General features: G+C 43.4%; 1 protein-coding gene across 1 annotated transcript in view; it reads left to right on the forward strand.

Annotated features, from left to right (window-relative positions):
- ICE1 (interactor of little elongation complex ELL subunit 1) overlaps nt 1-13,613 on the forward strand; it is a gene marked incomplete at its 3' end in the record, with an annotated part of 45,230 nt that overhangs the window by 4,246 nt on the left and 27,371 nt on the right. Inside the window, exons 5-9 of the mRNA XM_081996465.1 lie at nt 626-702; nt 10,266-10,303; nt 12,192-12,274; nt 12,542-12,581; nt 12,671-12,727. Of these exons, the coding sequence (XP_081852591.1) occupies nt 626-702; nt 10,266-10,303; nt 12,192-12,274; nt 12,542-12,581; nt 12,671-12,727 (295 nt within the window). The remainder of the gene's footprint in view (nt 1-625; nt 703-10,265; nt 10,304-12,191; nt 12,275-12,541; nt 12,582-12,670; nt 12,728-13,613) is intronic.

Raw genomic sequence — 13,613 nt, forward strand, 5'->3', positions numbered from 1 at the left:
TAGGATTTTGCTTCTGTTACCATTTTGAACATACGCTTTTACATTATTGGCTATTTGAATTTATTCCTAATTTCTCTCGCATCTCTTAGCTGAGATTTAGTCTACAGAAGACAAGCTTTTGACTGTTGAAATCGCCTAAATATATGTATTTTCTAGATGTTAACTAGAAAAAAAAATTCTGAAAAAAATACCCCACCCTCTTTCTTGTAGTTTTTTCATGCCAGTACAAAGTAGGATAATCAACATTTGTCTTGTCACTGTACCTAGTTTTTCTTCTATTTTAGAAATGTTTTTTAAATCATCTTCCCTCAGCAAGCATTAGTAGCTGATGTCCTGATGGCACTTCAGAAAAAGGTTATATGTATGGTGTATAATAGTTGTGCTCTTGACTTCAGCTTTGAAATCCTATCCAGATGGGTGTTGAAGGCATATTATCAAAAGATAGATAGATAGATAGATACAGATTTATTTGTTTGTTTTGTTATAACTTTTGCCTTTAAAGAAGAATAACCTGACTTTTCAACTTGCTTATTTTCTCATTGAATATACTTTTTTGGCTATGCACTGTTTTCATTAGAATAGGTAAAGTGTCTGCCATCTTTAACCATGCTTTCTTTCCCCACAGAGTTCTCTCAAGATTTATCGCGAGAGTCAACTGGAATATGTTAAAATTAAAGAAGAAATAGTAAACAGTGATGCTGTGTGAGTGATGCTACATTTCTTCACAACCTCTCTTTCCTCCTCTTATCTCTTCCAGAACTTAGTGTTGTACCTTACCTAGTTATGCTTTACATTTTGCTAAAATTTCTATGCTTACAGGTTCTTAGAACAGGGAGTTGAAGTGGCTTTTGGTGGTTGTTTAGCGACGGTTTTTAAGAACAGGATGAGACTGGAGAAGCAGCTGTAGTTTCTCCAGTTTTAAATGGTTCTTGGTCTTAGCTTTTTGTTATTGCTGTCCGTTTCCATTGTGCTGATGAATCTCTGAGGACAACATATAAATGATACAGCTAAATTATCTGCACTTAAAATCAGTCCTTAAAATAATTGTTTTTAAAGAAACAACTCAGCAGGCCCTGAACTGTCCACCACGTTTGAAAATGGGCAGGAGGGATTACTACATAGTACAGAATATTGCAAAGCTGTGCTTTGATAATTCCCAGCGGTTGTTCTTCCAGTAAGCATTCACTCAGAGGCTTCCTTGCCTGGAGCATATGTGTGTATTACCATGTCTGACAGCTCTTGATGGACTCTATAATGAATTTGTCTAATTGCTTTTTAGTGCTGTTGTACTCCTAGCATCTAAATCACCTGTATCAGGGAACTATGACTTCTCAGTATTGTATGGAGAGATACTTATGCTCTCGAAAGAGAACCAGCTAATATAAAGCTGGGTGTTCTGAGTTTGTAGTTGTGGTTGTAGTTGTGGTTATAGTTGTGGTTATTTTTCTCCATGTGTGCTCCACTTTGCATTTGTCAACACCAATGACTGCTGTCTAGTTGCTTGGAATTCTAAGACTCTTCTGCTGCTTTTTGTAGTCAGCTTTTATTTCTGATGTGTTCTAGCACACATCCCAGTGGGATTTTCACTGGTGACTCCTTATGTCCTTCCTTGTAAACTGGCTATCATTTTTAACTTTGGTGTTCCTAAGCTATTTTGGTGTTACCAGCAAGTCGAGGGAGGTGATCATTCCCCTCTGCTCAGCACTGGTGAGGCCACACCTGGAGTACTGTGTCCAGTTCTGGGTTCCTCTGTACAAGAGAGAGATGGGCATACTGGAGAGAGTCCAGCGAAGGGCCACAGAGATGATCAAGGGACTGAAGCACCTCTCAAATGAGATATCCTAGTATCTTTACATGGCTTGTGAAACATATGGTACTCACAAGCACAGCAGCAAGCCGCTATCATACAAAAGATTGTACAAGCAGACTCATTGTTGTCACTTGCTGTTGTCACTACTTCTGCCAGACTGCACTTGTTTCACATATAGGTACTCTATGTCCTGTGAGCTTAAAGGAGTCTTTAGCACATTGCTCTATTTAAGAACAGCAGGGAGCAGCTACCCCATTGCTAACTGCATCTTAAGAGGGAACTGGCCACCCTAATGTGCTGGCAATATACTGTCTCAATATAGGTATATCACATAGCTCCTATCTGTCACTCATATCTTCAAGAAGGAGGAGCCAGGAAACTACAGGCTGGTCAGCCTCACCTTGATCCCTGGGAAGGTGATGGAGCAGCTCTTCCTGGAACCCATTTCCAGGCACATGAAGGACAAGAAACTCCTCAGGGGTAGTCAGCATGGCTTCACCAAGGCTTCACCAACTTGATAGACTTCTACGATGAACTGTCTGCCTTAAGAGCCTCATAGCCCCTCAAAATGTTGTAGGGGCTGGATGAACAGACAGTGAGGTGGATTGAAAACTGGCTGAATGGCTGGGCCCTAAGGGTGGTGATGAGTGGTGCAAAGCCTAGTTAGAGGCTGGTAACTAGCAGTGTACCCTGGGGGGAGAGGAAGAGGGCTGCATACTGGGTCCAGTCCTGTTTAACGTCTTTGTTAGTGATTTGGATGATGGGACAAGAGAGTACCCTCAGTGAATTTTCCAACGACACAAAGTTGGGAGGAGTGGCTGATAGGCCAGAGGGGTGTGCTGCCATCCAGCATGAACTTTTGACAGTCTGGAGAAATGGGCTGACAGAAACCTTAGGAGGTTCAGCAAGGAGAAGTGCAAAGTCCCACACCTGGTGAGGAACAACCCCAGCCACCAGTATATGCTGGGGGCCAGCCAGCTGGAAAGCAGCTTGGCAGAAAAGGACCTGGGGGTCCTGGTAGACATCAAGTTGGACATGAGCCAGTGATGTACCCTTGTGGCAAAGGAAGCGGCTAGCATGCTGGTCTGCGTTAGACAAAGTATTGTGAGCAGGCTGAGGGATGTGATCCTTCCCCTCTGCTTAGCACTAGTGAGACCACACCAGGGGTGCTGTGTCCAGGTCTGGCCTCCCCAGTACAAGAGAGACATGGACATACTGGAGGACCAGTGAAGGGCCACAAAGATGATGAAGGGATTGGAGCATCTCTCCATTGAGGAAAGGCTGAGAGAAATGGGACTGTTCAGTCTGGAGAAAAGAAGGCTCAGTGGAGTCTCATCAATGTCTTTAAATACCTGAAGGGAGGGTGTAAAGAAGATGGAGCCAGGCTCTTTTCCATGGTGCCCAGTGACAGGACAAGAGGCAGTGGGCACAAAATGAAACACAGGAGGTTCCCTCTGAACATCAGGAAACACTTTTTTACTGTGAAGGTGACAGAGCACTGGCACAGGTTGCCCCAGTTGCTGGCTGTTGCTGAAAACAGTCCAGGCCTGTTCAGCTTCCCAGCTGACAGCGAGCAGGCGGGGGGTGCACAGGAGCCTGGGAGGGGGCACGGCCAGGACAGCTGACCCAAACTGGCCAAAGGGACATTCCATACCATATGATGTCATGCTCAGTATATAAACTGGGGGAGCTGGCTGGGGAGGCACCACGGCTCAGGAACTGACTGGGCATTGGTCAGCAAGTGGTGAGCAATTGTGCTGTGCCTCACTTGTTTTGTATATCCTTTTATCATTATGTAGAATGATTTATATTTTTCAACTTTTGAGTATTACAAATGTAATCACATGTTTTTCGTAATTTTAGTAGATTGTAATGCTGTATCAATCCCTTCAGTGACAGGGAAGAACGCTGAAAGGAACAGGAAAGCACACCTGATCAACACGTAGCTCAGGGGCTGGTGCTGTCGTCAGAATTTTGGGTTTTTTGACCACAGGGCAGTTTACATGGCACAGGGCCTCCTCGCTGCTGATGGAGTGCAACTGACTCCAAGGGGCAAAAGGATTCTTGCTCATGAGCTGGCAGGCCTCATTGAGAAAGCTTTAAACTAGATTTGGAGGGGGGAGGGGATAATACCAGGCTCACTAGAGTTGAACCTAGGGATAGCGTGCCAGAGTTGAAATCGATAGCCCAGCTCAAGTGCATCTACACCAATGCACACAGCATGGGCACCAAACAGAAGGAGCTGGAAGCCATTGTGCAGCAGGACAGCTATGATGTAGTTGCCATCACAGAAACATGGTGGGATGCTTCTCATGACTGGAGTGCTGCAATGGATGGCTATAAGCTCTTCCGAAGGGATAGGCAGGGAAGGAGAGGTGGTGGGGTGGCTCTGTATGTTAGGGAGTGTTTTGATTGCATAGAAATCAAAGATTGTGAAGACCAAGTCGCGTGCTTAAAGGTAAGGATGAGGGGGAAGGCCAATGAGGCAGATGTCTTGCTGGGAGTCTGTTACAGACCACCCAACCAGGATGAAGAGACAGATGAGACATTCTATAAGCAACTGGCAGAAGTCTCACATTCGCTGGCCCTTGTTCTTGTGGGGGACTTCAACCTACCGGACATCTGTTGGAAGTATAACACGGCAGAGAGGAAACAATCTGGGAGGTTCCTGGAGTGTGTGGAGGATAACTTCCTGACACAGCTGGTGAGTGAGCCCAGCACGGGAGGTGCCTTGCTGGACCTGCTGTTTACAAACAGAGAAGGACTGGTGGGAGATGTGGTGGTCGGAGGCCGTCTTGGGCTTAGCGACCACGACATGATAGAATTCTCAATTGTGAGTGAAGTAAGGAGAGGGGTCAGCAGAACTGCTACCATGGACTTCCGGAGGGCAGACTTTGGCCTGTTCAGGTCACTGGTTGAAAGAGTCCCTTGGGAGACAGTCCTGAAGGACAAATGGGTCCAGGAAGGCTGGACAGTCTTCAAGAAGGAAATCTTAAAGGTGCAGGAGCAGATGGTCGCCATGTGCTGTAAGAAGAGCTGGTGGGGAAGACGACCGGCCTGGCTGAACAGGGAGATTTTGCTGGGACTCAGGGAAAAGAGGAGAGTTTATCACCTCTGGAAGAAGGGGTGGGCAACTCACAAAGAGTACAAGGATCTCGTTAGGTCACGCAGGGACAAAATTAGAAAGGCAAAAGCCCAGCTAGAGCTCAGTCTGGCCACAGTCATAAAGGATAATAAAAAATGTTATCACAAATATATAAACAACAAAAAGAGAGGCAAGGAGAATCTCCACCCCCTACTGGATATGGTGGGGAACATTGTCTCCAAGGACGAGGACAAGGCTGAGATACTTAATGCTACCTTTGCCTCAGTCTTTAATAGCCAGTCCAGGTATCCACAGGGTATTCAGCCCCCTGAGCTGGAAGATGGGGATGGAGAGCACAATATACTCCTCATAATCCGTGAGGAAGCAGTTAAGGACATGTTAAACCACCTGGACACCCACAAGTCTATGGGGCCTTTTGGGATCCACCCGAGAGTACTGAGGGAGCTGGCGGAGGAGCTTGCCAAGCCACTCTCCATCATTTATCAGCAGTCCTGGTTAACAGGGGAGGTCCCAGAAGACTGGAGACTTGCCAGTGTGACGCCCGTCTACAAGAAAGGCCGGAAGGAGGATCCTGGGAACTACAGGCCTGTCAGCCTGACCTCTGTACCAGGGAAGATCATGGAGCGGTTGGTCTTGAGAGTGCTCACAGGGCATGTGCAGGACAATCAAGGGATCAGGCCCAGCCAGCATGGGTTCATGAAAGGCAGGTCCTGCTTGACCAACCTGATCTCCTTCTATGACCAGGTGACCCGCCTAGTGGATGAGGGAAAGACTGTGGATGTTGTCTACCTGGACTTTAGGAAAACCTTTGACAGCGTCTCCCACAGCATTCTCCTGGAGAAGGTGGCGGCTCGTGGCTCAGACAGGTTTATTCTTCGCTGGGTGAGGAACTGGCTGGATGGCTGAGCCCAGAGAGTTGTGGTGAATGGCGTTAAATCCGGCTGGCGGCCAGTCACAAGCGGTGTTCCCCAGGGCTCGGTTCTGGGGCCGGTCTTGTTCAATATCTTTATTGATGATCTGGATGAGGGGATCGAGTGCTCCCTCAGTAAGTTTGCAGATGACACCAAACTGGGTGGGAGCGTTGGTCTGCTGGAGGGTAGGAGGGCTCTGCAGAGGGATCTGGACAGGTTGGACTGATGGGCAGAGGCCAACTGTATGAGGTTTAATAAGGCCAAGTGCCAGGTCCTGCACTTCGGCCACAACAACCCCATGCAACGCTACAGGCTTGGGGAGGAGTGGCTAGAGAGCAGCCCGGCGGAAAGGGACCTGGGGGTGCTGGTTGACAGCTGGCTGAATATGAGCCGGCAGTGTGCCCAGGTGGCCAAGAAGACCAACAGCGTCCTGGCCTGCATCAGAAATAGTGTGGCCAGCAGGAGTAGGGAAGTGATTGTGCCCCTGTACTCGGCACTGGTGAGGCCGCAGCTTGAATCCTGTGTTCAGTCTTGGGCCCCTCACTACAAGAAGGATGCTGAGGTGCTGGAGCACATCCAAAGAAGGGCAACAAAGCTGGTGAGGGGTCTGGAGCACAAGTCTTATGGGGAGCGGCTGAGGGAACTGGGGTTGTTTAGTCTGGAGAAGAGAAGGCTGAGGGGAGACCATATTGCTCTCTACAACTACCTGAAAGGGGGTTGTGGCAACGAGGATGTTGGCCTCTTCTCCCAAGTAACTAGTTATAGGATGAGAGGAAATGGCCTCAAGTTGCGCCAGGGGAGGTTTAGATTGGATATTAGGAAAAATTTCTTCACCGAGAGAGTGGTCAGGCATTGGAACAGGCTGCCCAGGGAGGTGGTGGAGTCGCCATCTCTGGAAGTGTTCAAAAAACGTGTGGATGTGGCACTTCAGGACATGGTTTAGGGGACATGGTGGCGCTGGGTTAATGGTTGGACTTGATGATCTTGAAGGTCCTTTCCAACCTTAGTGATTCTGTGATTCTGTGATGTATGCTGCTTCTGAATGCAACTTCCTTTCTGCTAGCTGAAGTTGTGCATGCATCTTAAATATCAGGTAGGAGCTTGAATTGCGTAGCATAAGAGGAGACTTCTGTCTAAATGCATCATCTACAAACCTTGCTTTTTATGAATTACTAGATTTAGCGTTGACCTATTTTCTTTTTTAATGTAATTTCATGTGTTGATGAAATTAGCCAGCATACTATTGCACCTGTAAAATTAACTATTTAAACTGTAAATATCATTGCAGTGATAAATGTTGGCATTTAGTGGCTGTCTGGTTATTCAGATACTTAGTCGGTTGTATCATAGAATTTCTGTCTCTACTTGAAAGGGACCTATAAGGATCATCAAGTCCAACTCCCTGCTCCTTGCAGGACTACCTAAAACTAAACCATATGACTAAGAGCATTGTTCAGATGCTCCTTGAACTCTTGACAGGCTTGGTGCCCCACTTCCTTGGGGAGCCTGCTCCAGTGACCGACAACTCTCTCAGCGAAGAACCTTTTCCTAATGTCCAATCTGAACTTCTGCTGATGCAGCTTCATTCTATTTCCTTGTGCTCTATCGCAGATCACCAGAGAGTGGAGATCAGCACCTCCTCATCTGCTGCCCCTCTTGAGAAAGTTGTAGACTGCAATGAGGTCACCCCTTAGTGTTATCTAAGCTAAACAAACCACATGACCTCAGCTGCTCCTCATAAGTCTTGCCCTCAAGACCTTTCACCATCTTGGTTGCCCTCCTCTGGACACACTCTAATAGTTTGATATCTATCTTATATTGAGGCACCCAAAACTGCACACAGTACTTGAGGTAGGGCCGCACCAGTGGGGTGTAGAGTGGAACAATCACCTCCATTGACCAGCTAGCTGGTGCTGTGCTTGATGCACCCCAGGACATGGTTGGCCTTTTTGGCTGCCAGGTAACACTCTTGATTAACTTGCCATCAACCCAAAGCCCCAGATCTCTTTCTGCAGGACTGCTCTCCAGCCTCTCATCCCCCAATTTGTGCATATAACCAGGATTACCCTGTCCCAGGTGGAGAACACTGCATTACCTTTTGTTAAATTTCGTATGGTTGGTGATAGCCTAGCTGTCTAGTCTATCCAGATCTCTGTAGGGCCTCTCTACTCTTGAGGGAGTCTACAGCTCCTCCTAATTTTGTATCATTGGCAAACTTACTTAATGTACATATTTGACTCCTGTATCCAGATCATTTATAAAAACATTAAAGAGCACTGGCCCTAAAACTGAGCCCTGAGGAACCACACTGGTGATTGGCTGCTAGCCTGATGTAACCCCATTTACTATAACTCTTTGAGCCTGACCTCTCAGCCAGTTGCTCACCCAACATATTATGGCCTTGTCTAGCTGTATGCTGGATGTTTTGTCCAGAAGGATACTGTGAGAGACAGTAACAAAAGCTTTGCTAAAATCAAAAAAACCCCACATCTACTGGCTTCCCTTGGTCAGCTAGATGGGTGACCTTATTGTAAAAGGAAATTAAGCTAACTAAACAGGACTTTCCCCTTATGAACCCATGCTGGCTATGACCAGTGACTGCATTGTCTCTCAAGTGTTTTACAATAGTTCCCAGAATAACCTTCTGCATAATTTTACCTGGCACTGGAGTGAGACTGACAGGCCCGTAGTTACCAGGGTCTTCCTTCTTACCCTTCTTGACAATTGGAACAACATTTGCCAGCTTCCAGTCAACTGGGATGTCTCTGGACTCCCAAGTCCATTGAAAAATAATGGAGAGAGGTCCTGTGATAACATCAGCCAGCTCTTTTAGTACCCTAGGAAGAATCCCATCAGGCCCCATAGATTTGCGTTCATCCAGCTGAAGCATGCATCCAGCTGAAGCAGCAAGCCTTGAGCAAGTTCAGAGTTGGCTGGAAGTTTATCACCCCCCAGTCACAGTCTTCCAACACAGGACTCCTGGGGTCCCAGGGCCAATCACAGGTGTTACAGACAAAGGTGAAGAAGTCATTAAATGTCTCTGCTTTGTCTGTGTCCCTATTTGGTAGGTGACTGACCTCATGAAGTAATGGACCGATATTATCTCTGATCTTCCTTTTGCTGTTAACATACTTTAAAAAGCTCTTTTTGTTGTCCTTCCGAGTACTGGTCGGCTTGAACTCTAATTGAGCTTTGGCTGCATGAATCTTCTCCCTGCAATGGCGAACAGCATCTCTGTAGGCCTCCCATGTTGCCTGTCCTTACTTCCAGTGTCTATACATTGTAGATGTGGTACTTGTGTGCATTGGTGAGAAGATAATCTACAGAGAAAGAGAAGTTCATTACCTGCTATCTTTTTAAAGAACAACCACCCCCTCCTTTTTTTTTTCCTTTTTTTTTTCTGCGGAAATGTTTTATGAGGATTTTATTCTGAAATTCTCACCTATGGCTTGACTGCCAAAGCTATCATCAGTTTAGAGAGTTAAGTATGAACCTGTTCAGGCTGAGAAGGCCCAAGTGCATCTGTCTGTTACTTAATATTATAAATGCTTCGACTACTGAATGTGCCAAAGATGGTCAATCATCCTGTTTCTGAGTGGGTTTTCAAATTTATTCCAGTTAATGCCTGAAGTGATGATTAAAGCTTGCACATCCAGAAAGGCTATACATCTTAATCCGTTATACAAGTTTTAATATGGGAATGGATGAACTGTGTTCTTCTTCAGGAAAGCAATCAGTGAGCGTTGGTAGCTTGTGTTTGTCAGGACAGAGTCCTCTGCTTATCACAAGAGTTTAAAAACTGTTTCTGGGATATTGGTGTTTAACAGAAGGAAATAATAGAAGTGTTTACTTTTTAAAAAAATTTATTTTCTGGTTCTGTGTATTTTTACATATAAGGTAGGGTTGGAAATTCTGAAGTCAAAATTGTTCAGGATGCATAATTGTTACTGGTTTTCATTTGGCTTTAGTAAACACCTAGATATTCTGAACAAAAAGCTATGGGACATAAGTGATCCTGAAGGCTATTCCTGATTATCTCGTTGCTTAGATCTTATTGATTGTAAGCAAGGCTTAATTGTTTTTAAGGAGTAAAACTAACCCGTCTGTGTTACATCGCAGAAATGCAAAAACCAGAAGCCAGTTTTCTTGGGTTGTGTTTGTAACTCCAAGTTGTAGCTGAAGGCATATTTATGTACCTGGATTAGTGGACTGACTCTTAAGAGCAAACTGTGTCTTTTAACAGATACAGCTGTTTGTGTGAGAATGACACCAGTGTGCCACTGATTTACGTTTTCAACTTCAGGGACACGTTGGTCTCACAGGTCCTGGCTCTAGGAAATGTGTTTTCTCTGAAATGGCTAGACTTTTTTTTTCCCCTGACTTTTCATGCAACATAATTGTATACAAAAATTACATATTAATCTTTTCTTTTTAACAGGAGAAAGAAACTGGAAACAAAAGTGAAGAAACTTGAAGGTAACTTTCTACACTGTGTTACTGTGCTGTTTCCTACTCCATGTCTTGATTCCATTTTTATCCAAAAAAGTAATTGCAACTTTCTAACTCTGAGGCCTCACGGAGCAAGGCAGGACAGTATTATGTGTGGTGCTTAGTCTCTGAATTACATCAGCCCTCCTGCAAAATGTTTTCTATTCAGTATGTTAGGCACATGGCATAAATGAAGTTGGAAAGGAACTTCTGGTCATGAAAACCTCAAAGGACAGACTCTGCCCAGCTTGTCCAGGCACTCTGGTTCGCTACATGACTGACTGTCTTCATGGTGATGAAGCTGTTCCTGATAGCTAGTTGGAAACTCTCTTGTTTCAACTTATGCCTGATGTCTCTTGTCTTCCCACCATGCACCATTGAACAGTCTCATTCCATCTTCTTGATACCTTCTTGTAGGTGCAGGAAGGCTGCTCTTGGATCCCTTCTGAGGTGGCTTTTCTGGGTTTTGGGTCTCAAGCTAATTAAATCTAGTCCAACGAGCCTGTTTTCATAGAGCATGTGCTCCAGCATTCTCATAATGGCAGGATTCTTTTAGTCATGTTTATAATAATATTTAGATATGTAGTGATCCTGACACATGTTTTATGATTTTTAAATATTCTGGCAATTGGTTTTTGGTTTGTTTGTTTTGTTTTTAAGTAGAGATAAAGCACTTGCCTCAGGGTGCTGTGTTTTTCTTATTTTGCTAGTAGAGAGTAGATATGCATAAAGCATTCTGATACTTCACTTGCTGTGCTGTTAGTTGGTAAGGCAAATATTTTTATTCGTGGCACACGGCTGTGCTTACCACAGTTTAAAGTACAATGAAGGGAGTGACTTCTATCTTAGTGTTAGAAACCCCACAAATCCTACTGTAAAGTACAGGTACAGGGTGTTTATTTTGTTGAGCATTTTGGAATTCCATTACATGGTAGCAATGTTTTTATACCCTCTTGCCCCAAAAAACTCAAATTCTGGCAGAGCTAGAACAAAATAATGTGAGATAGTTTGCACTAGGTCCAATTTGAGTGACTGTTTTATCTGTTTTGTTCTTTTCTGTGTTCATTAAATATCCCAGACCCCACCTGGTATCTTTTGTCAATCTGAAATTTTCCCATGATTGTGTTTTGTCAACCTACCACCTGAACTGCCTTTTTAATCCTCTTTCTTTTGAAATGCTCTCTTCTGTGACCTGATCTGATCAGCAGGCAAGTTCCATCTGTCTTTTCTCTGCTGTCCACATATAAGTCACCAAGCTGATCTCTTGGGAGTTCTCTCAAGTATCTCTCTCGCTTGAGAATTTCCCTAGGAACCTCACATTCAATCCTCACTTTCCTGCCCTGTACTCTTTATTCCCATCCCATCTCCACTCTTCCCAGGTGTCTGTTAGATATTAAGAGATAAGGCACTCTTCTCTCTTTATTAGTATCAAGTGCTATCTACACCTTTCTAATGCAGTTGGCTGTTGTGTTTTCATCTTTGAACCAGAGCCCTCTTTTAAATAAGAAAATAAAACACATGAAAAAAACATTGCACCTCATTCTTAATTTTATTCCCTTTTTTCACTTGGTGTATATTGTTCTACAGTGCAGTATCATTACAATATGACCCACTCTTCATTCTTGCATGTAAGTGCAAAAAGTAATAAATGTATTTCAGTAGTTCAGAACAGTAATTATGCAGTGGAAGACCACATACTTTTATGCATGAGTTGTTGTCTTAATGAGCCAAAATACAACTTCAATAGATTGGTATTTCATGCTATCTATTGTTTTTTTCTGGTAATTTGATTTGCAAACTGGTGACCAATACTACTTAAATTAGTTGTCTCTCATATTGTAGTTTCTAACCTGAATTTTGGTTCTCTTTCTTGAAGAGGCTGCAACAAAGCATACACAGGACTTCAGACAACTGAAAACTGAAAAGAAAAAGCTTGAAAAGGAGCTAAAGAAGGCACAAGTAAGTCTCTCCTGGTCTTTTGGATGAAGCTTCTTAGTATTTCCGGGGGGAAAAAAGGAATTTACTAGTAATACAGATACGGAAATAGTAAAATTACATTTTTGGGGGATATTGAGTAACTAAACATAGTAATTCACCTTAAAAGATAGAAATTTTCCAACTGAAGCATCACCTTTTAAATGTTGATATAGATTTCATGCTAATTAAGAGTAGATACTCTATAAACTATGTCTGACATGAAAAATAAATATTATTTAATTTTAACAGGGAGAACTTGATGGTGTGCTTAAAGAGAAGTGCAGAAAAGGTAAGTGTTCACATTTCATTGCCTTCAGATTTATGTCTGGTATCTTTCTATTTGAACACTTCCTTTTCCCCCTCTCCTCTTTTTAATAGTTAAGCATGCTGAGACCCAGAGTTCAAGTGAAGATCTTGCGACAGATATAGACAAAGGTAAATTTTTTTTTTTTTCTTCCCCCAAGACTGTTCTCTCTGTGGAACCAACTGTTATGAATTTATTGCAACTCTTCTGGAGTTGCATTTTTGGAAACAGGGTACTGACAGAAATGCTAGAAGAGCAGATGTGTTTGATACAGATATGTTGCGCTGATGAAGAACTAATGTAATAGATGACTATTTTCAGTTTTGCAGTAAGGAAAATACTTGTTTCATTAAAATGAGTAGTCTACCCCATGTGTGTGTGAAGTCAATTGATGTGCAATTCTAAAACAGAATGCAAACACTGAGAAAAATACAAATAATCCCGTTGTCTTTGAAGCTCATTGGAATCATATAAAGGAAGCATGCAAAGTAAAAGGCACAAGATAGGAGTGTAATCTGCTACAATTTTTATGTGAGGCTAACATAGTGGAAATCCAGGATGTATAGTTCCTTCTTATCCTATTGACTTTTTTTCCCTAGTGATCTAAAATATCTGCTACAAATTGTCTGAATCTGTGTAATGGAGCATACTCCTTCTGAACTTCCTCTGAAGTCCTGAGGCCAAACTTTAAGCAAATATATTTTTTTGTATTTTTTCAGTCTTCTAACATACTGGTAATGCTTTTGAGTTGTTAGAAATTCTGAAGGCAATTTTCAGGCAAAAGAACTTCCCTATTCTATTTCTTGCTTTGCAATATTTGTATATAAAGTTTGTTGCCAAAATTCAACTTCTCTGAAAAAGGTAGGCCTTGTCAGTTCTTGTGTGTCTTGGCATATTTTTACTGCCTATTGGATTGTACTAAATTGGTACCCAATTTCATCCTTTAATTTTTAATTAATGGCAAAATGTGAAAATTAAGATCAGAGCTCTAATTTAAGCTTCAAATAGCAGCAAGGA

Source organism: Phaethon aethereus (assembly GCF_964289735.1).
Source record: "Phaethon aethereus genome assembly, chromosome: 2".
NCBI lineage: Eukaryota > Metazoa > Chordata > Aves > Phaethontiformes > Phaethontidae > Phaethon > Phaethon aethereus.